General features: G+C 40.6%; 1 protein-coding gene across 2 annotated transcripts in view; it reads left to right on the forward strand.

Moving 5' to 3' along the window:
- The window catches only part of prlhr2a (prolactin releasing hormone receptor 2a), a 44,197-nt gene extending 24,341 nt beyond the window's left edge, over positions 1-19,856 (forward strand). Inside the window, exon 3 of one of the 2 annotated variants that reach the window (XM_005167225.5) lies at positions 18,348-19,856. In XM_005167225.5, coding sequence (XP_005167282.1) covers positions 18,348-18,990 — 643 coding nt within the window. In that variant the 3' untranslated portion in view covers positions 18,991-19,856. The remainder of the gene's footprint in view (positions 1-18,347) is intronic. The other variant, NM_001039526.1, reaches the window with a different exon arrangement.
- Positions 19,857-21,303: the final 1,447 nt, after the last annotated feature.

Consider the following 21,303-nt stretch of genomic DNA (forward strand, 5'->3'; position numbering starts at 1 on the left):
CATATTACAGAGAGTGAATCAAAACGCATGAAATGATCAGTAATCAAAAGAGGAAAAAAGAAAAATAGAATAAATATCTATATTTTATATTAGACACACATCTGATGCTTGTTTTTGCAGCAGCTCCATGTCCACAACTTCACGCATTGGGTTAAATTAGGCTTTGCAGTCTCCTTTACTTCCGTTGTTTAAGTTTAGCTGACAAAACACAACCAATCTCGTGACGTCAGACACGACATTCCAAGATGGCAGCGCCCTAGGTCTAAAATCTACAGTAAAAAATGCTGTTTTCTGCTAAATGGTCACATTATTTGAGTTTTTTTAAATTATATTTTCAGCAAAGTGGAATCTAATGTACAAAATAAAGTCAACTTGACTGAGTGCTTCATTTCTCCTTTAAAGGTGCAGTAGGTGATCTACCAGAATGCGAGCATTAGCATAATAGCTACATTTTACAACCCTCCCCTTCTGTCCAAAGCCACGTCTCCTTAAAGGGCACATATGGTGAAAAATCTACTTTTCAAGCTGTTTGGACAGACATGTTTGCAAGTATAGTATATAGACCGTCATATTGTGGTAATATAAACACACACAGTCCTTTTTTTCAATTTAACAAAAAAAAAACGGTGGACCAATTGCAGCGGTTTTCAGACCTACCGCAACTTTACGTAGGAGAGTGGTCCCCCCGCCCACCAATATGGATTGACAGCCTTGCATCACGATCATATTCTCAGTTTCTTGTTGCACGTCCGCCATTTTAAGCGTGTGAGTCAAAGCAACATCATTAAAGGAACACCCTTGCTCTATTTTTTTATGAAAAGCTCATTGGGCTCAACACAAGATCAATATTCTCGACATTATTGCTGTAATCAAAATTATTGCTTGTACCTTTTGCGTGGCGCGGCGCTGTGCATTTCGGAGTTCTGGGGGTGGGTTTCTGTCAGGGTGCACGTAGCGGAGCTTCGGGTCAGCGGCTCGGCGTTGTTGTGGGTTTCTTTCGGGGTGCACGCGGCGGAGCTTCGGGTCAGTGACTGGGTGCAGGTTTCTGTCGGGGTGCATGCGGCGGAGCTTCGTGTCAACAGCTCGGCGCGGCGTGGGTTTCTGTTAGGGTGCACGCGGGGGCGTTTCGGGTCAGCGGCTAGGCGCGGTGCCGTTGTGTTTGCCCTGGTGTTTCTGCCACGTCACTGAGTGTGTCTGGTGTGCCATGTCGCAGCGCATTCGGTGCATTAATCAAAGTTAATTCAGTGTGTGTGCTTGTCTTGGTGTACAAGCTTGGCACTTGTACATCGAGACTATACAAAGACACAAATGATTTTTTACTCTCTGCTTGGTCTGTGTCCGACTCGTACATGTACAGCTGAATGCTCATCCTAGCTTAGTTTAGCTTTTCCCTCTCTGTCTGTCAGCCTGTCTGTTGCAAACACAGAGCGTGGGAGCTCTTGGCTCCGCCCTCTTGTTACGTTGGGCAGGAAGCCGAAACTGTGAAGCAACACGCCCCTAAAACAGCAAACTGTGTAAACGCCCTAAACATGACACTTTTTAACACATTATAATAAAAACATCTGAACTGTGTGTTGAACCGAACCTAAACTGGCACACTCAAAAGAACCATAATATTAATATTAAATCATAAAAAAAGGGGTAAACTATGTGCCCTTTAAGTCATAAACATGCAGACATGCACTGATTAGATTTAATATTATATTATGTCATTCACCAGTTAGAAAACTCTATGGAGACACGCAATTTATCAAGCATAGTTGCTGACAGGCCAGCGGGTGCAGGAATTATAGTTCCCCAAAACTGTCAAAGGCTGTCGCTGTACAAAAATGAACAAATGTGTTAAATTAAATCAAACTTTACCTCAGTAAAGCTGGTTAGGCGGAAGAGCACATTTACTTATGGTTTGTTATTAAGCTAAATAAAAATTAGATCAGAAAAAAGGAGTGTTAAAAACAGAAATATCCATTTTTCATTACACTTATGTTTATGTTACCAAGATAACTAGTGACTTTTCATTTTCAGTTGTGCTCGCCGATCCTTGTACATCGCTTGTTTTCATCTCCTTTTTCACTTGAACAACTAAACGAATGCTCAGGTCTATTTAACTGACTATATTATTGATCTATATGAGGCACTCCATGAACTAAAAAAATAGCCAATCTTCAGCCGGATGTTTTCAGTGGCTGAACAACACTTCCGTGCATATAAACCCATTCATAAACAAGAACACAGTCTACATAAGCTTTGCGTGGCTGAAATATTTTTAAAACATACCTGTCTAAAAGAAATAATTGAGCTGTGGCGCCATCCTTCAGATCATTGTTTTGAACTGCATAACATCATTGCCCTTAAGCGTGCAAAAGTAATTCTTATATTGATTCAAGGTTGAGAAAAGTTTTGATTCTGCACTTTTAGTAAAAGCCCTTTCAGAAACAATCCTTCTTTTTTATGCATACAAGACCACGTTTGTCTTTCAGAAAGAAGTTCAGGTTCAGGAGGCATATGACGTCTCTCTGTCAGTGCTAGATGCATCCTTCACTTGTTTGCGTAAGTGACGTATGTCAATTAATTTTAAATTTGTTGACAGATAGTTTGAGATACCTGTCGTAATTGAGTAAATTGTTGGTCCGACAATATTTAATCAGATTTTTTTTTAGTTTTATGCCTTATCCAGAATATAAAAATATGTATAAATACATGTAGATCATTTACTTTAATCATTACTATTGGAATATGAAGAGACTTTTAACCAGCACAACAAAATATGTTTCTGAAGATATAATATGTGATGCAAAATTTAGTTTTGAGTCTATTCCATACTCCAAACTGACCACCTTCTCCAATACAGATCAATGTCCTGCTTTTATCTCAAGTTTGGGCAAAGTATGAATAATGATGAAATACTTGATAGTTTAACAGAGTGAATAAATCATCAAAAATTTTAAATTGAAAAAAATTTTATCAGTACCGCTGCGATTTTACATGTGTCAATTTTTTAATTGTATAATATTCTGAAAATAGAAAGATGGAAAACTTGAACGATACATACATGCCTGGATAGAAAACCGAAATAGCAATGTCAAAATATGTGCCATATGTGAAATGCCAAGGACACCTTAAATAAACCAGAACATGTTTTCTACAATTCTGAAAATAAATTCTTGGAGTGTGTTCTCTGTTTAACTTTCTGGCTTTGTAAGAGCATTTAACCTTCACGCTACCTTCTCTGTGTGGGTGTTGAAGTCAATGACGGATGACGGTACTGCATGTTTGTCAAAGAAAATGAAAAATGGGTAGTTTGTAGTACAATAGGTGCATTAAGAATCCATTTACCTTACAGTTAAGTTTCTCTCTTTTTTTTTTCTTTTTTTTTTGCACAGGCTGTCACCTCCTGTTCATTGTCTGGTGATTTGTCTTCTACCTACATTTACATATGGTCAGACCTATGTGAATACTGTTTTTGAAAGTTTCTGAAATGATTGCCAGGTTTAGATCCAAACACATTCAACTAGAGTAGAAGAGGATCAGGGAAAGGTCTGTCCATTGAAAGTAAGCACACTACAGCCTCTTATCAATTGAAAATACAGTTGTACTTCTACCTGAACTCTATTTACCAATATGTCTTGTGCTGATTACTCTCCCGCCTGATCAATATTATATTGACTATTTAAGACACACATAGCTAACCCTGAGTGTTTTTCTGATTATAAATCTGTTTTGCTGCTTCCTAATTCACATCACATACTACCCATCCTAAATAATATTAGAAAATAGAATTAGTATGTCTGGTAGTGATGGAAAGTTTTTTTTTTTTTTTTTTTTTCGTGAACTGTATAATTTGGAAAGTACATATCAATAAACTAGTTTAAAAAAAAAAATCACTGATTCTTTAACACTACAACACAAAGACGTTGTCTGCAATGTTTTAATGGCAATCCTCCCATGTTAGGACTCAACATATCAAAAGATATATAGTCAGCATTCATAATTTCAGTAATTAAGACATCACCATGATATGAACATTTTCTTATGATTAAGTTTTAAGATGTTGCTGAAGCTCAATCAGTTTAGTAAAGATGGTACTATGCTCCTGTGTCAGTTTGGTGTACAAAACCATTATTCTTTGTAACGGGGAGACTGACACGGAGGGATCCATTTTGCAGTATTTATTAAGTCACACTTAAACATCAATAACTCGCATGGCTGTGCGGACATACAACATACACATCAAAGAGGAAGTAGCAGATGACAGACACAGTGTGATTACCAGGCTTGGGTCAGAGGCAGGCAGCGTGATTCAGAGTCCGTGTAACAGGCTTAGTCAGGGGCAGGCGGCGAGAATCAGAGTCCGAGGAAACAGGCTTTGGTCGAGGGCAGGCAGAAGACAGAGCAGAGTCGTGAAACGGGCTGTAGTAGTAAACGGGAGATCAGACAGGATAGAACGCTCAGAAATGCTGGCCGGGGCTTAACAAGACTTCGCACTGAGGTATGAGTGAGAGCTGCTTATATGTGGTACGTGGGTCATTAGTGGAATGGAGAACAGGTGTGCTGGAATCAGAGTGAAGGGATGACGTAATGGTTAGAAGTCCGGAGATGGTGACCTCTGCTGGCCAGCGAGGGGAATGACTGGGACCGAGTCGGTGACAGAGCCCCCCCCCCAACGAACGGCTCCTGAAGTGAGGCAAGTCTCGACGCCGGGGTCTAACAGCAGGCTTGAGCAGAGAGACATGGAAAGTGGGAGAAATACGGAAATGATTAGGGAGTGTCAGTCTGAACGAAACAGGAGATATTTGCTTTTCAATCTGGAACGGACCCACGTACCTGGGGCTGAGCTTCTTGCAGGGCAGTCTGAGGCGTAAGTCACGGGTGGAAAGCCATACCCATTGTCCTGGGGAATACATGGGACCAGGACGTCGGTGTCGATCGGCTTGTTCCTTGAAACGCCGTACGGCGTGAGAGAGATGAGTGTGAGCCGCGTTCCAAACCTCTTCGCAGCTTTTAAACCAGGTGTCCACAGCGGTTGGAAGCCCAGGACGCATTGAAATGGAGTTAGCCCGGTTGATGCATTTTCTCAAAGAATTTTGAGCATATTCTGCCCACATAAGAAATTTAGCCCATTCATTCTGGTTAGAGTGACAATATGTGCGGAGAAATCTGCCAATCTCCTGGTTCAAGCGCTCTGTCTGCCCATTGGATTGGGGATGGTAGCCGGATGTTAGGCTGATATTCACCTGCAGGTTTTTAAAGAATGCTGACCAGAGACGAGATGTGAATTGGGGACCTCTATCCGACACGATGTCTTCGGGGAGACCATAGTATCGGAACACACATTCGCAGAGTAGTTCGGCTGTTTCCATGGCTGTAGGCAGTTTGGGTATGGGAATGAGACGGCAGGATTTAGAAAATCGATCTACTACGGTGAGGATGGTGGTTTTGCCCTGGGATATAGGTAGATCGGTGACGAAATCTATGGCGATGTGTGACCAGGGACGGTGTGGCACCTCCAGGGGTTGGAGTAGTCCAGCTGGACGGTGACAGGAGTGTTTAGACATCTGACAGGGTGAGCATTTGTTTATGAAGCTGATTACGTCCTTGTTTATGGATGGCCACCAATAGCGGGATTGAATTAATTGCACGGTGGCTGTGCTGCCTGGATGACCGGAGCTGGGATGGTCATGCACCTCGGAGATGAGCCTCTCCCGAAGTGACGGGGAGACAAAGATTTTATTCTCTGGACAGGACTGTGGCGTGGAACTGGTTTCGTCGGCTTGAAGGATTTCGTGTTCAATGTCCCACTGGATGGGAGCAACATTTAGGGGATCCTTGATAATGGGTGCATCACTGTTTTCTGAGGTCTCATCGTCTGAGAGGCGTGAAAGAGCGTCTGCTTTGATGTTTTTCGAGCCAGGGATATATGTGACTTGGAAGTCGAAGCGTGTGAAAAACAGAGCCCATCTTGCCTGTCTAGGGTTCAGACGTTTACAGGAGCGGATATATTCCAAGTTTTTATGATCGGTGATGACTGTGAAAGGGTGTTTGGCGCCTTCAAGCCAGTGTCTCCACTCCTCTAACGTCGCCTTCATGGCGAGGAGTTCTCGATTTCCCACGTCATAGTTCCGCTCAGCGGAGTTGAGTTTGCGAGAATAGAAAGCACAGGGATGGAGCTTCTTCGTGGCTAGGGATCTTTGGGACAGGATGGCTCCAATGCCAGTATTGGATGCGTCAATCTCAACAATAAAGGGTTGCTCGGGATCAGGATGACGCAGAATGGGTGCACTGGAGAAGCGGGTTTTGAGTTGAGTAAAGGCTCGAGTAGCGTCTGGGTTCCATTTCAGGCGAGCGTTATTGGCTTTTACCATGGCGGTCAGTGGAGCAGCAACTGAACTAAAATTTCTTATGAAGCGCCTGTAGAAGTTGGCAAAGCCCAGGAATCGTTGCAGTTGTCGGATGGTTTCAGGTTGTGACCATTGCGTCACGGAGTCGACCTTTTGCTGGTCCATGGCCACGCCTTCGGGGCTGATGATGTAGCCCAGGAACGATATGCATGTTTGGTGGAATTCACACTTGGAGATTTTTGCATATAACTGATTCTGGATGAGGCGTTTGAGCACTGCCCTGACGTGCTGAATGTGCTCAGATAGTGAGTTGGAGTAGACCAGGATGTCGTCAATGTATACTATGACCCATTTGTTGAGCACGTCTCGAAATATCTCATTTACAAAAGCCTGGAACACGGAAGGACTGTTTGCTAGGCCGAAGGGCATAACGAGGTATTCATAGTGGCCGTCAATTGTAGAGAACCCGGTTTTCCACTCGTCTCCCTGTCGTATGCGGATGAGGTTATATGCACTACGGAGGTCCAACTTAGTGAAATACTGAGCTGATCGGAGTTGTTCAAGGGCGGCTGGAACCAATGGCAAGGGGTAGCGGTATTTCACGGTGATCTTATTTAAGCCTCAGTAATCAATGCATGGGCGTAAGCTACCATCCTTCTTCTTAACGAAGAAAAAGCCTGCTGAAGCGGGTGAGGTAGATGGTCGGATAAAGCCCTTTTCTAGATCCTCGGAGATGTAATTCTTCATCGCTTCAGTTTCAGGTTGAGAGAGGGGGAAAATGCGACCACGAGGGGGAGGGGTGCCTGGTAACAGTTCGATGGCATAGTCATTTTCACGATGAGGAGGGAGCTTGATAACCTTCTGCTTATTAAATGCCTCATTTAAATCATGATATGCCTCTGGAATTTGACAAAGTTCAGGGTCTTCGGTGCTGGTAATCGTGTTGATCTGGACTGGGGAAACAGAATGCAGACATTGGGTAAAGCAATGATTGCTCCATTTTGTGATCTTACCAGTTCTCCAGGAAACTTGAGGGTCATGTAGTTGTAGCCATGGCAACCCGAGAATTACAGAGTGCTTAGGGGAGTCGATGGCAAGGAGGGAAATCTCTTCTTCATGGAGAGAGCCTGTCTGAAGAGAGATTGGTTGAGTCTGGAATTTTATGCGTCCCTCTCCCAATGGGCGCCCGTCTACAGCAGTGATGGCTAGGGAGGAATCACAGGATGTTAGAGGAATGGAGTGAGTGGTAGTAAACGTGTAGTCGATAAAATTGCCAGCGGCTCCTGAATCGATCATGGCCATGGTCACAATCTCATCTCCATTGTTTTTCAGTATGACAGGTAAATTCATAACATCATTAGTGGTCGTGAACATAGTGGTTGCACTCACCGAGAGGGTTTTAGGGAGAGGCTTGTTGGGACATAAAACCTTCGTATGACCTGGAAGTCCGCAATAGATGCATAAGTGATTTCTTCTCCTTCGTTCTCGTTCCTCTGGGTTCAGGCGGGTTCCACCCAAATGCATGGGTTCAGCGGAGCTCTCAGGGGATACAGGACTGGAGCACAGTGGGTTGCGAGTGCGGAGGAGAGTGTCTAACCTTATGGAAAGTTCAATCAGTTAATCCAGTGTTTTTCCCTCGTCACGACATGCCATCTCTTTCTGCAATTCTGGTCTCAGAGCCTTTCTGTAGAGTGTAGTGAGCGGATCATCAGCCCAGCCAATTTGCACTGCCAGGGTGCGGAACTGCAGTGCGAACTCAGCTGCGGAGCGATCTCCCTGTTGGATACACAATAGCTCCTCGCCAGCGTTACGACCACCCTCCGGATGATCGAACACAGTGCAAAAACGTTTGAGAAAGTCATTAAACGAGGGAAATATCGGGGTACTGTCTGGCCAAACTGCAGTAGCCCAGTCTAGCGCTTTCCCAGTGAGCAGAGAGCACACAAAAGCAATTTTCCCATTTTCGTCCTTAAACAGATGGGGCTGTTGGGCGATAAACAGTTTACATTGCAACAGGAAGCCTTTACATTTTGCTGGGTTACCTGAGAACTTGTCAGGGAATGCCAATCGAGCTCCGGAGGTCATCGGGGGTTGTGTAACAACAAGTGGACTCGGAGAGTAGTTGGCGGTGAGTTGCGCTGTGGGAGCAGCTTGCAGGTTTTGTAGAGATTTCACAAGTTCGTCTGTCAACTGAGTTAAGTGTGTTAGTTGTTGTTGGTGAGTAGACAATACCTGAGCTTGAGCTGTGACTTCGTGAGACAAAACCTGGATGGCTGCGGGATCCATGTTGGGCGAAGTCTTCTGTAACGGGGAGACTGACACGGAGGGATCCATTTTGCAGTATTTATTAAGTCACACTTAAACATCAACAACTCGCACGGCTGTGCGGACATACAACATACACATCAAAGGGGAAGTAGCAGATGACAGACACAGTGTGATTACCAGGCTTGGGTCAGAGGCAGGCAGCGTGATTCAGAGTCCGTGTAACAGGCTTAGTCAGGGGCAGGCGGCGAGAATCAGAGTCCGAGGAAACAGGCTTTGGTCGAGGGCAGGCAGAAGACAGAGCAGAGTCGTGAAACGGGCTGTAGTAGTAAACGGGAGATCAGACAGGATAGAACGCTCAGAAATGCTGGCCGGGGCTAAACAAGACTTCGCACTGAGGTATGAGTGAGAGCTGCTTATATGTGGTACGTGGGTCATTAGTGGAATGGAGAACAGGTGTGCTGGAATCAGAGTGAAGGGATGACGTAATGGTTAGAAGTCCGGAGATGGTGACCTCTGCCTGCCAGCGAGGGGAATGACTGGGACCGAGTCGGTGACAATTCTTACTGCCCACTTACAACTGCTACAATATTTTGCCCTAAATCACTCATGGAAAAGTTGCCGAAGACTTTACAAACTTTGATTTTACCCAACTCTGAATCACTTTCACTGGCTCTTAATTGAGCACCTTAGTCATTACCTCCAAGCAATCCCAAAGCAAGATTTTGCCAAGACTACTCTGAAAAGTTTGATGGAACTCTGTTTGTTTCTTTACGAGTTTCAAATTAATTTTATTTATATAGCACGTTTAAAACACTAGACTGGCTAAAGTGCTTTTTCAAAATCAAAAAATCTAGAAATATTAAACGAATTAAAGCTGCAAGCAGCGATGAAAGGCACCTTGCACCCGAGCTCACCACGGCCCGCTGGCCTTAGGATGACAGAGAACAGTGGACAAGAATAATTTAAGCTAATAATTGTCAAATATAAAATATAATCTGAGAAAACCACAGATTTATGCCAAACTTCCTTCTGTCAGCAGGTGACGCTATGACTGTAACATGATATTGGCATGCAGATGTCATCAGGAGAGAAATTTTAGCGAACATGAATTTTAAGGCTGATCAGATATTGTGTGGCTGAGTTATAAGCCATACCTTCTCTTTCATGGCGAAACACTGAACTTTGTCAGTCCGCCACAGACACGCCCCCTTCGATGAAAACTCTAAATCAAGGGTGCTCAACCCTGTTCCTGGAGAACTACCTTCCTGCAGATTTCAGTTGCAACTTTTATCAAACACACCTGTTTGTAATTATCAAGTGATGCTCAGGTCCAATTATTTTTTTCAGGTGTGTTTGTTCAAGGTTGGAGCTGAACTGTAGGAAGGTAGATCTTCAAGAACAGTGTTAAGCACCCCTGCTCTAGACCAGTGGTCAGCAAATTTGTTCCTGGAGGTCCTGTGTCCTGCAGATTTTAGCTCCAACCCTAATCAAACACACCTGAACAAGCTAATCAAGGTTTTACTAGGTATACTTGAAACATCCAAGCAGGTGTATTGAGGCAAGTTGGAGCCAAGCCCTACAGAGACACCAGCCCTCTTGGCCCGAGATTGGTGACCCCTGCTATAGATCTTCAAAAATTCACATAACAAAGGCCTTTGGATTATACTGACAAAACGGATTTAACCTGATGAAATTTCTACGAGGAGTTTGCAACACTGTAAAACATGACATTTCACCTTGCCAGGAGGGGGTGCTATAACTGGATATTGACATGTAGGATGTACAAGACTGTTATTAAACGTGAGGATTTTGAGGCAGATTGGACAATGCATGCCTGAGTTATAACAACTTTCTATTTTGTGGCGAAACATCAAAGTTTGTGAGGCCGCCACAGGCATGCCTTCGATGAAAGCTCTAGATCTTTGCAATTTCACATCAACAAGGCCTTTAGATGACAATGCCCAATTCTAGTGTTGGTCTGATAAATTTCCTAGGATGAGTTTGTTAAAATACAATGCCTGAAAATTGGCTATAACTGCACTTTGTCAGCAAAGGAACTTAAAAATATGTGACTTCCTGTTCGGTTTCGTATTTTGCTCCAAGATACTTTTTTGTAAGTATTGGCATGTTTGATGTGTGTGCCAATATTAAAAATAAAATAGAAACAGAAATATGACATGGAACAAAAATAATATACAATTTCTGTGTAGAGTTTGCATGTTCTCCCTGCATTTGCGTAGGTTTCGTCCGGGTGCTCCAGTTTCACCCACAATCCAAAGACATGCAGTACAGGTGAATTGGGTAGGCTAAATTGTCCGTAGGGTATGAGTGTGAATGAGTGTGTGTGGATGTTTCCCAGTGATGGGTTGCGGCTGGAAGGGCATCCAATACATTAAACATGTGCTGGATAAGTTGGTGGTTCATTCCACTGTGGCGACCCCAGATTAATAAAGGGACTAAGCCGAAAATAAAATGAATGAATAATAGTCAGGCTACCATTGAGATCTCCACTGGCAAGTTATTCCAGAGGCGTGACCAGTCACTAACAAGGCTGATCACCTATACACTTCAATCTGGACTCTGGTCGTGTAGCTCCTGCTGTGGCTCACACATATCACATGGAGTTCAAGGATAAATCCTTCACCATCTGTGAGGAGTTCTGAATGGGCCAGGAGAAAAAGCAGTTGGCCTATGCTTACAGCACACTCTTCATCACATATGTCCTTTCACTGTGTGCTCTCTGCATCTCTTATTTGTGCATTTCAACGAAGCTTTGTAATTGCGTGGTACCAGGCCATCAGATCAAAAGCCAAGCAGAGGCCTAGCGAGCTCACAAATGCAAGACATTTCGCTTGTTGTCTTGGTCATCGCTTCCTTTGGGATCTGCTGGCTGCCAATAAGAAGTCAGTTATGATTGCCCTTTTCTCCACTGCCTCCACTTTTAACGGTCCTGAAATGGGGGAAAAGGTGTAGCATGGTGCATGATTTCATTCTTTAGAAACCGTTTGGATTGTCAAAAGACAGGCATAGCTAACGAAATTAATTGATTAAAGTGTATGAGGTCAAATGCATTTTTACAAAATAATGAAGTGCACAGATGCATTATTTATAACAAGACCAACTATATACATATAATAATAAAAAAGTGCACTTTAAAAAAGTTTCTGTTCACAAGATCTGAGACTTCTCGAGGGGGTATATTGGTGCAGCAGTTCAGATAAATAGATGGGTGCATTAGATGAAAGGTTCTTGACATAGTATAAGTTTAAACAGACACACACACACACACACACACACAATCCTGTTTTTTAAAAGCGGTGAAAATACATTCAACCCGACTTTCTAAAGCTTCAAATATTTGATGCTGTCCAAAGCTTCAAATCCCAAATTATAATATTTGGACCAGCCCTAGAAATTATATGTAAACATGTTATTATTGCACCAAACAAATAATGCACTTTTCATGGTCTACCTGGTGATATTATCTATATGCCAATCTTAATGCTTATATGCCAATTGATATATAATATCAATGCCAACCTTACCTCAGGTTAACACGTCCAGTGGTCAAACTGAGAGACTTAAACAGGAGATCAATTGCTTTATGAGGTCTTACTGACATAGAAATCACTATGGAAACCATCAACTGGACTACACCTCTTTTCTTGGTTTTTTAGAACCCAATAACCTGCCTGCTGTCAATGAATGGTTCAGAAAGAGTAAATCCACCTTATGCATGAACCAGCATGAACAGAAGGAACAGACAGACAGACATCCACATCCTACTTTTCAGGATTATGGGTATGGCTCTCCACCAGAGATCTTCGTCTTAGGCTTTTGACAGGTTGTTGATGGATGTCAACATCACAGCCTGGGGTATCTAGACATTTGTGCTGCCCATTACATTACAAACAACAGAAGAAGGCAAGTACTTTAGCAGGAGAGCACTCCTACTCATACTTCAGCCTCCACATCAAGTTCCTGAAAGCAAAGAAGGTCAAGGTGATTCAGGATTGGCCAGCACAGTCACCAGACATAAACATTATTGAGCATGTCAGGCAGGCCCGTGCAGAGACCGTCCAAAGGGCATGTGCAGGATAAATTTTTTGAAGAGCGGGGGGCGGGGGTTGTGGGGGGGGGGTTGTGCGCGTACTGAAGAGCGGTGTTGTCGCGCACGTACTGAAGAGTGGTGTTGTCGCGCGTGTTCTGATCAGCTGTGTTGTCGCGCGCCTACTGAAGGGCGGGACCGAGGGTGTGATGCGTCGCGGGGGCCCTTCGGATCATTTTGGAAGGGCACTTTCTATCCAAGACTAAAAAGGCCATGTGCACTGCACAGGTTGAGCCCTATGTGTGCACGTGCCTGATGTCAGGGGTAAGATGGAGGAGGAGCCGTTGAAGATGAATCCAAAAAATTGTAATGAACTCTGGGAGTCCTGCAAGAACGCTTTCTTTGCCATTCCAGATGACTAAATTAATACGTCTTTTGAGTCACTGTAGAGAAGTATGGATGCAGTCCTCCAAGCTCATGGAAGTTACACACAATAATATTTTTTTTCCACTGCACCATGACTTTTTATTGTATACTCTACAATATTTCTAAGTGACAAGGCTTGTCTCAGCAAAGTCAGACTTTACTGTCCTAATTAAATATTTGAAAATCAAGACATGATGGTATTTTATTTTGGTAAAATAAGAGTAAGATTTTGGTAAAATAAGAGTTTTTCATATATCATAATAGTTTTTCATATCTCAGTTTTTCAATATTTTGGTAAAATAAGAGTTTTTCATATCTCATAATATCAACCTTACATTAGTATATGAGTCCTTTCAAAGTCATGAAGCAAATTATTCATACCTTTTTGCCGTATCTGCCCAATGTATTTCATCCACTTACAATGTATCCCTGCTTAAGATCATTTAAACTCTGAAAAGGGTGGATAACCTAAATGAGGCCTGGGTTCCGTGACCTCCAACCTCACCCATATTTATTTACATTGAACTTTCACCTGCTCTTGCTCTTGTCTGCTGTGATCTGACCCAGCCTCTTTATCGTACTTATGTTTATAATACACATTTTCCAACAGACAATTACTCCTATGATCCTTTGTTAAACTCAGCTCAAAACCAATTATTTATTCATCAACAAGTCAGCTGATGTTCCACTTTAGATAGAGAACATCGAGTTATGTCAAAATGACATGACAAGACCATGTTTAGTGGTACATTTCAAATTAATATAACAATATTAAGAATCCATGTGATTTTTCCTTTAAATCTGTTTTCAATTTGTTGTTGCCTATTATTGGATTATAACTATTTTATAGTTTTGTCAAGTACTCAAAAATCAAACTTATTTTGAAAGTTTATTATGTAAAATTAAGCTTATATTTGATACAATAATGGTGGAATTGTAATGTTCATTTTCATTTCCTCATACTCTGAGACAGCAATCACAGTTAAAACCAAGCTAGCTGTAAAAAAAAAAAAAACAGCAACAGCTTCATCCATTTACACATAGACATGAAAAACATGCAGGTATAGAGAATTAGAATCATCAGTGCATTGGATTATTTGTAGCTCTCGTCATGTTATGAGACACCCAGGAGCACATATTAATCACAATTCACCACAGAAAAAAAGATAGATTGCTTTGTTTATTTTTGATTCTCTTAGACTAAAATAAAACAACAATTAAAACTCTTCTCACAAAAAAAAACAGCTCAATCGCATATCTTGGGTCCAGCCTTGTATACTAAATAAGGCACTGATATAACTGCTAAAATAATAAATATACACCACCTTACAAAAGTCTTGTCGTCTATGCCAGTTTTAAGATCAACAAATAATAACTTCTAGTTGATCATTTGGAAAGGTGGTAGAAGGTAGATTTTTCTGATGAATCATCTGTTGAACTGCATCCCAGTCATCACAAATACTGCAGACGACCTATTGGAACCCACATGGACTCAAGAGTCTCACAGAAATCAGTCAAGTTTGGGAAAGGGAAATCATAGTTTGGGGTTACATTCAGTATGGTCACATGGTAACATCAACAGCATGAGGTATCAAGACATTTGGGTTGCCCATTACATTACAAACCACAGAACAGGGAACATTCTTCACCAGGATAGTGCTCCTTCTCATACTTCAGCCTCCACATTAAAGTTCCTGAAAGCAAAGAAGGTCAAGGTGCTCCAAGATTGGTCAGAACATGAACAATTTTGTAAGATGAAGTAGGAGGCATTAAAGATAAATCCAATGTAATGGGCAGCACAAATGTCTAACTATCTCAGGCTGTTGATGTTGCCATCCACTCTGCAGATCTCTTGCATGCCCTCATACTGAATGTAAGCCCAAACCATAATTTTTTCTTCACCAAACTTGACTGATTTCTATGAGAATATTGGGTCCATGTGGGTTCCTATAAGCCTATTTCAGTATTTGTGATGGTTGGGATGCAGTTCAACAGACCATTTATTAAAAAAAATCTACCTTTTGCCACTTGATCAACTAAAAGTCTAATTATATTTGTTGCTCTAACAACTGGGATCGATGACTTTTGTCAGGTAGTGTAGAAATAAAACCGCTACGGTGGAATCCTACTTGTTCTGTAGATGGTCTGCATGCTCTAACCTTTCACATAAGCAGATCTGTTTCCTTCCTATTGAAGGAAATAGGAAGGGATCTTCCCAACCCGGGCTCTTTGTGGAAACGTAGCCCCGCGTAGCACTGCTGTGGAGCGACCGTCCATCTGGCTGGCTGAATGACTAAACGATCGACCGGGCGGGCGGCTAATTCTTCCTCCTCCTCCTCCTTCCCTAAACCCAAGCGACGGTTTGCAAAAGCCGTCCAGAAAAAAAAAAAAGCAAAAACCCTCGTCTTTGATTTCGACTGCGTTTTCAGATCTCGCCACGTTCTCGCTCTTATTTTTTGGATTCTGTTTTTCATCTTACCTGATTTCTGGAACCACTCTTCCCCGGACTCGATCCAGGTCGTCCCCGCAGCCAGCTCCTCCTCCTACTCCAGGGCTTTGCTCCGCCGAAGTAACGCTGTGAACTAAGCGGACAAACTGGTAGCAGCTTGAAAGCCCTCCACTCGGAGGCGAGCCGTCAGCCGTTCGCTCGAAAAAACTAAATGCGGCCATACGTACCTCCGGCCACGTAAATCACGGTCTCCAGAAACGTCCGTGGGGCTACGTTTCCAGAATGAGCTTGGGTTGGATCTTCCTATTCAGCTCTTCTGCTTAAAAAGTCCATCATTTAAATAGCAAATAGGGGCATGTGCAGTTTAATTTAGCATGTGCTAAATTATTTATTCATTCGTTCATTTTCTTTTTGAATTTTTTTAATCTGGGGTTGCCACAGCAGAATGAACTGCCAACTTATCCAGCATATGTTTTACATAGTGGATGCCCTTCCAGCTGCAACCCATCATTGGCAAACATCCATACACACTCATTCCCACTCATACACTACATACAATTTAGCTCAGTCAATTCACCTGGACCACATGTTTTTTAGAGTTGTGGGGGACACCGGAGCACATGCAAACTCCACACAAAAATGCCAACTGACCCAGCCGAGGCACGAACTATATAACGAGATTTGGCCCCCAAATCATATATTTTTGAACTTCTATCATTGTTTTGCAGTCGCGTCTAGCAACTTGTGATTTTGACCCACCACCAAGTCGATAAGTACTGCAAACAGATTGGTTTTACTTTTATTTTCTCTCAGTGTACGGTCGAAAGTAATGCACATGCGTTTTAATACTGTGGCTGACTTAAATGTTGAGGTAACACTTTACAATAAGGTTCATTAGTTAATGCATTTACTAACATGAACTAATCATGAACAACACACGTACAGCATTTATTAATCATAATTGAATATTTACTAATGGCTTATTAACATCCCAGTCCATGCTTGTTAACATTAGTTAATGTTCCATGAGTTAACATGAACTAACAATGAACTACTGTTTTTTCATTAACTAACATGAACAGATACAGTAGTAAATGTATTGTTCATTGTTTGTTCATGTTAGTAAATGCATTAATTAACATTAACTAATGAACCTTATTGTAAAGTGTGACCAATGTTGAAATACATGTCTGTAAGTGCTCTAGTTTTGCTAAAGGTCTATTTTTATACCATTCAAGAGTCATTTGATTATTATTAGTTTTAGTCCACCTGTATTGTGTTGTACAAACACTTCTTCATGGCTTGCTGATGGTGTAACAAATATGATCAATTTTGAAAATATTTGATTTAAATGGTCTCAAACAGATTTTCCTCATATGGTTATTAATATTTGCATAAAAACTATGTAGATAAGTAAAATTGTACTGCTAGTTGAATTGAACTTGTTACAGTAAATGTGAATATGTATATACTTTCCCCCTATTTGTTGTAGTTTTACAACAAAAAAAAAAAAAAACACAACAATTGGCAGTAAAGTCACTTATGTTACCCAAACTGCTTTCTGCTGTCCTTACGCTACTGGGACAATAAAAGTGGATGGGACAGATAAATAATTATTATGCCTATTATTAAGTATTATCATATCAATTTAAACTACCCTTTCAATATGTACAACAAGAAACAAAGAGCTGGAGATTTGACTGCATATACACCATGGAAGAATGACTGTGTGTGTCTAATGCTCAGCCATACGCACAACAACCACAGATACAGTATATTTATCAGGCTTGCATTTGCACTACCAAGGTTACCCTTTCGGTGGGCGTGGTGTATGACAAAGTTTCAGTCGCATCATTCTCGCTAAAGGAAATGTCTACAGTAAAGCTGTACGGGTCGCTCACATATCATATGTAAAGCACTTCTTACAAAACAGACACTTTGCACACATAAATACTTCTGTATAAATGTTTAATACTAACTTTTCTATGAACAGGATTTGATTATAACTGCAGATCAATGACAGTGCGAAATATCCTACTGCAATGTCTGTAATTATATAAAATAAATAAATAAATAGATAAATAAATAAACATATAAATGCATACAGCCCCTTATAGTCACCGATATGTTACCAACTACTGACGAACTACACACAGCAGACATTTCATCCTTAATTAGGTTAAAAAACAACACTAATTATAGCCTACAGTCAGTGAAAACCTCTTATCTGTGTCTGTAATCTTCAGCAGCACATGTAGCCTCTGTTAGAGAGTCATTCCATCATTCTGAGTTGAAATTAGTCAAAAAGGTGATAATAATAAATAAAACAAGGCAGTTTGTTCACGTTTGCTGAAGAAATAACGTGCTCTTTTTTCCCGTGCTTCACTCTTGCGTTTGTCCTTTTCTTTCTGAACGTGTCACTCTCGTGTTTGTCAGTTTCTGAAAGGATCGTGTTTCAAAAGCACGTCAATAATCAAGCGCACGTTATTATCATCAGCTCAAAAAGGTTGTTATTTCAGATATAGACGCGTGGCGAGCGCAAGGAAGAAAGCTAAACCGCTCGCACATCAGACTGGCTCGTAAAAAAACTGCGTGGCACAGGGTAGATTCTGCTCTACTCCATGGCTGTGTGGCTGAACACATTTTTATTGCATTGTGTTCCATTTTGGTGAAAGAGATGGTTTTAGTTTAAAAGTTATGTAGGGTGGCATGAGGGAAATGATGCAACTTTATTTATTCAATTATTTATTTATTTATTTATTTTTAGTATGAAAAAGAGGTGTATCTTGTCCCCTAAAACTGTCTTTTTAACTTTTAGATACTACGCCACAGTTCATCCTCTAAAGAAGCGCATTTCAGTTCTGGCCTGCACATACCTTCTCTCAGGGATCTGGATTTTGTCCTGTGGTCTGGTAGCTCCTGCTGTGGCTCACACATACCACGTGGAGTTCAAGGACGAAGGTTTCACCATCTGCGAGGAGTTCTGGATGGGCCAGGAGAAAGAGCGGCTGGCCTACGCTTACAGCACGCTGTTCATCACATATGTCCTTCCACTGTCCGCTCTCTGCATCTCTTATTTGTGCATTTCGGTGAAGCTTCGTAATTGCGTGGTACCAGGCCATCGGACCCAAAGCCAAGCTGAGGCCCAGCGAGCTCGTAAACGGAAGACATTTCGCTTGGTGTCTCTGGTCGTCGCTGCCTTTGGGATCTGCTGGCTGCCAATAAGCGTCTTTAATGTTCTTCGGGATATTGACATAGATCTGATTGATAAGCGCTACTTTCTGTTGATACAGCTGTTGTGTCACTTGTGTGGAATGAGTTCATCTTGTTGCAACCCATTTTTGTATGCATGGCTGCATGATCGGTTCAGGGCAGAATTACGGAAGATGTTCACCTGTCATCGGCGGATTGGCATTGGGATACCGGCAAACAACTGTGCCACCGCTAGCGTGGTTCTTTGACAGAAAAAAGAGGGCTTAGTTAGTTCAAAGACCACTAATGCTTGAAGAGAAACAGTACACATTTGTCTTGGCTAGATCTATACCATCTGTAAGGTTCCTCCACATGCATCTTGTTCTTGTCGGACACAGATGGTCATTCTTGGGTGTACAAGCCATGCCTGGTGGTGAAAAAGTGGTTGGACAGAGCCACAAGATTTCAACATTCTGTCTATGATTTGGATATCAAGAAATCTTGCTTTGGATGCCGATTTCATCACGAAGAAAACAGAAACACTGAACTTCTGACACCCATCTTTTTTTTTTTTTTTTTTAAAAAGCAAAGACTAAGCCTTAATGGTGAAGTACATCTTAAATAAATGCATTTTTAAGATGACTTGAATACATAAAGTATATGAATAAATATGACAGTATATTTTCATTCAAATATATTTGCTGTCACAAAATCAAATTTAAAATTAAAAAGACGCAGCTTAAAAATATCTAATACATTAAAACCTTTTGCTAATTGCTTTTATATGCTTTTGTGCTTGTGATAAAGTGTGCAGAAATATGCAATCTTATTGTATTTATATACAAATATGTTATTTTTATTTTATATGCAATAATATGATTCCGTGAATATTTTGCAATGTAATTGTTTATTGTTGAAACAAAAATCCAATATATTACTTGTCCTGAAGCAAAAAAAACAACAACTAAAAAGTGTTCAAAAGTATCAACCTGCGAGTCTCTTTTGGCATATTTCATAATTATCATTGTAGTTCTGTAGAAATGTATGTGCAATGTTGCATCAATAAAAAATGTCTGGATTAGCAGTTTTTTATATTGATGTTTAATCTATCTAATTAAAGGATGAAGAAAGTCCCAATATTTTGTGTTGTTCATTCAAAAATTCCCAGTGAATTGATTATTTACAGACAAATGAAGGAATTAGTCAAAATATAATACTTGTTTTGGTAAATGAATGCAGTGTGAGAAAACCAAAATGACTGAAATTTAGTCAACCTCCAAATAGTAGTGTTTGTGATACAGATACTTGCAAATCATGCAATTGGTCAGAACTTAAAGAATTCACATAGTGGAACAAGAACGGTGGAGACAATGTTGCATTTATTTCTAGATTTAATGCAGTTTAAGAGTATTTTTACATTTCTATATTCTTTTTCATGCAGATGACTTATTTCTTAATATTCTATACTTTAAAGTGTGTTTACTATTTTAGTCAATGAATAAAAGCAAACATGGATCAAAGACCAAAATCTTTTTCAAGCAAAATAATCAAAATCTAATATAGGTCTCTTTTTCATTCATATAGCAAAAAAAGTAACTAAAGTTTATATATATATATATATATATATATATATATATATATATATATATATATATATATATATATATATATATATATATATAAACATAATTCATGACATAAAAAAACTTCATTTAAAAACTGCCTGCAGTACAGCCCCAAAATCCAACTACTATATTCCACCAATTTGTCAGCAAATTTGGAATAATTTCTAATAAACTAAAACTTTAGACAACCACTCAATATTTCAGAATGTATTTGGGTTTAATTTTTAAATAAATACATCTGTCATCCTGAATGGTGATCAAACATGATTTCACCCAAATATGTTGGCATTTAATTTGCACAAATGGCATGAGCATGAGTATGTCTGCGAAATTACTGTAATAACGTTACTACAACCCCTGGCAAAAAAAGTATGGAACCACCAGTTTTATTTGATGATTCCATATAATTGTTCTGAGATTTGTGTGATTCCATATTTTTTTTCCTCTGTTTGATCTGTAAAAACAGTTTCAATTGACAACAGTGTTCTTTCTTTTCTTTTTTTTTTTTAAGTGTTTCATCCAATCAGAGGCTTGGGTTGTTGGATGAAATTGGTTTTGTGGCATGTATGTGTTTGTATGTGTTTTAAACATTTGAATAAACATTTTCCAAGAGTGGTGATTTTATACTTTTTTTGCTAGGGGTTGTAAATGCTACTTTGTTTACACTTTGTATGCATCAGAACTTCAGTATACAAGAAAACAGACTACTGCCCACTGTTGAGTGTAAAGACACGTCATCTTATGCAGACGCAAAATGTGGCTCTCATTTCAGTTGGCTTTTATCTGTGTGGTGTGTTCACATGCAACGTTTTGGTCCAGATGCAAGCAATAACACAGTTGGGTTTCAATGGTGATTTTTGGCATCGGCTTGATGTGTCCCAGCCCTTAGGTGTGCGTAAATACACAAAAATGGATAAAAGCCAACTGAAACAAGAGAGTATGTTCAGCATATAGACA

The sequence above is a fragment of the Danio rerio genome, chromosome 8, assembly GCF_049306965.1.
Source record: "Danio rerio strain Tuebingen ecotype United States chromosome 8, GRCz12tu, whole genome shotgun sequence".
NCBI classification, from domain to species: Eukaryota; Metazoa; Chordata; class Actinopteri; order Cypriniformes; family Danionidae; genus Danio; species Danio rerio.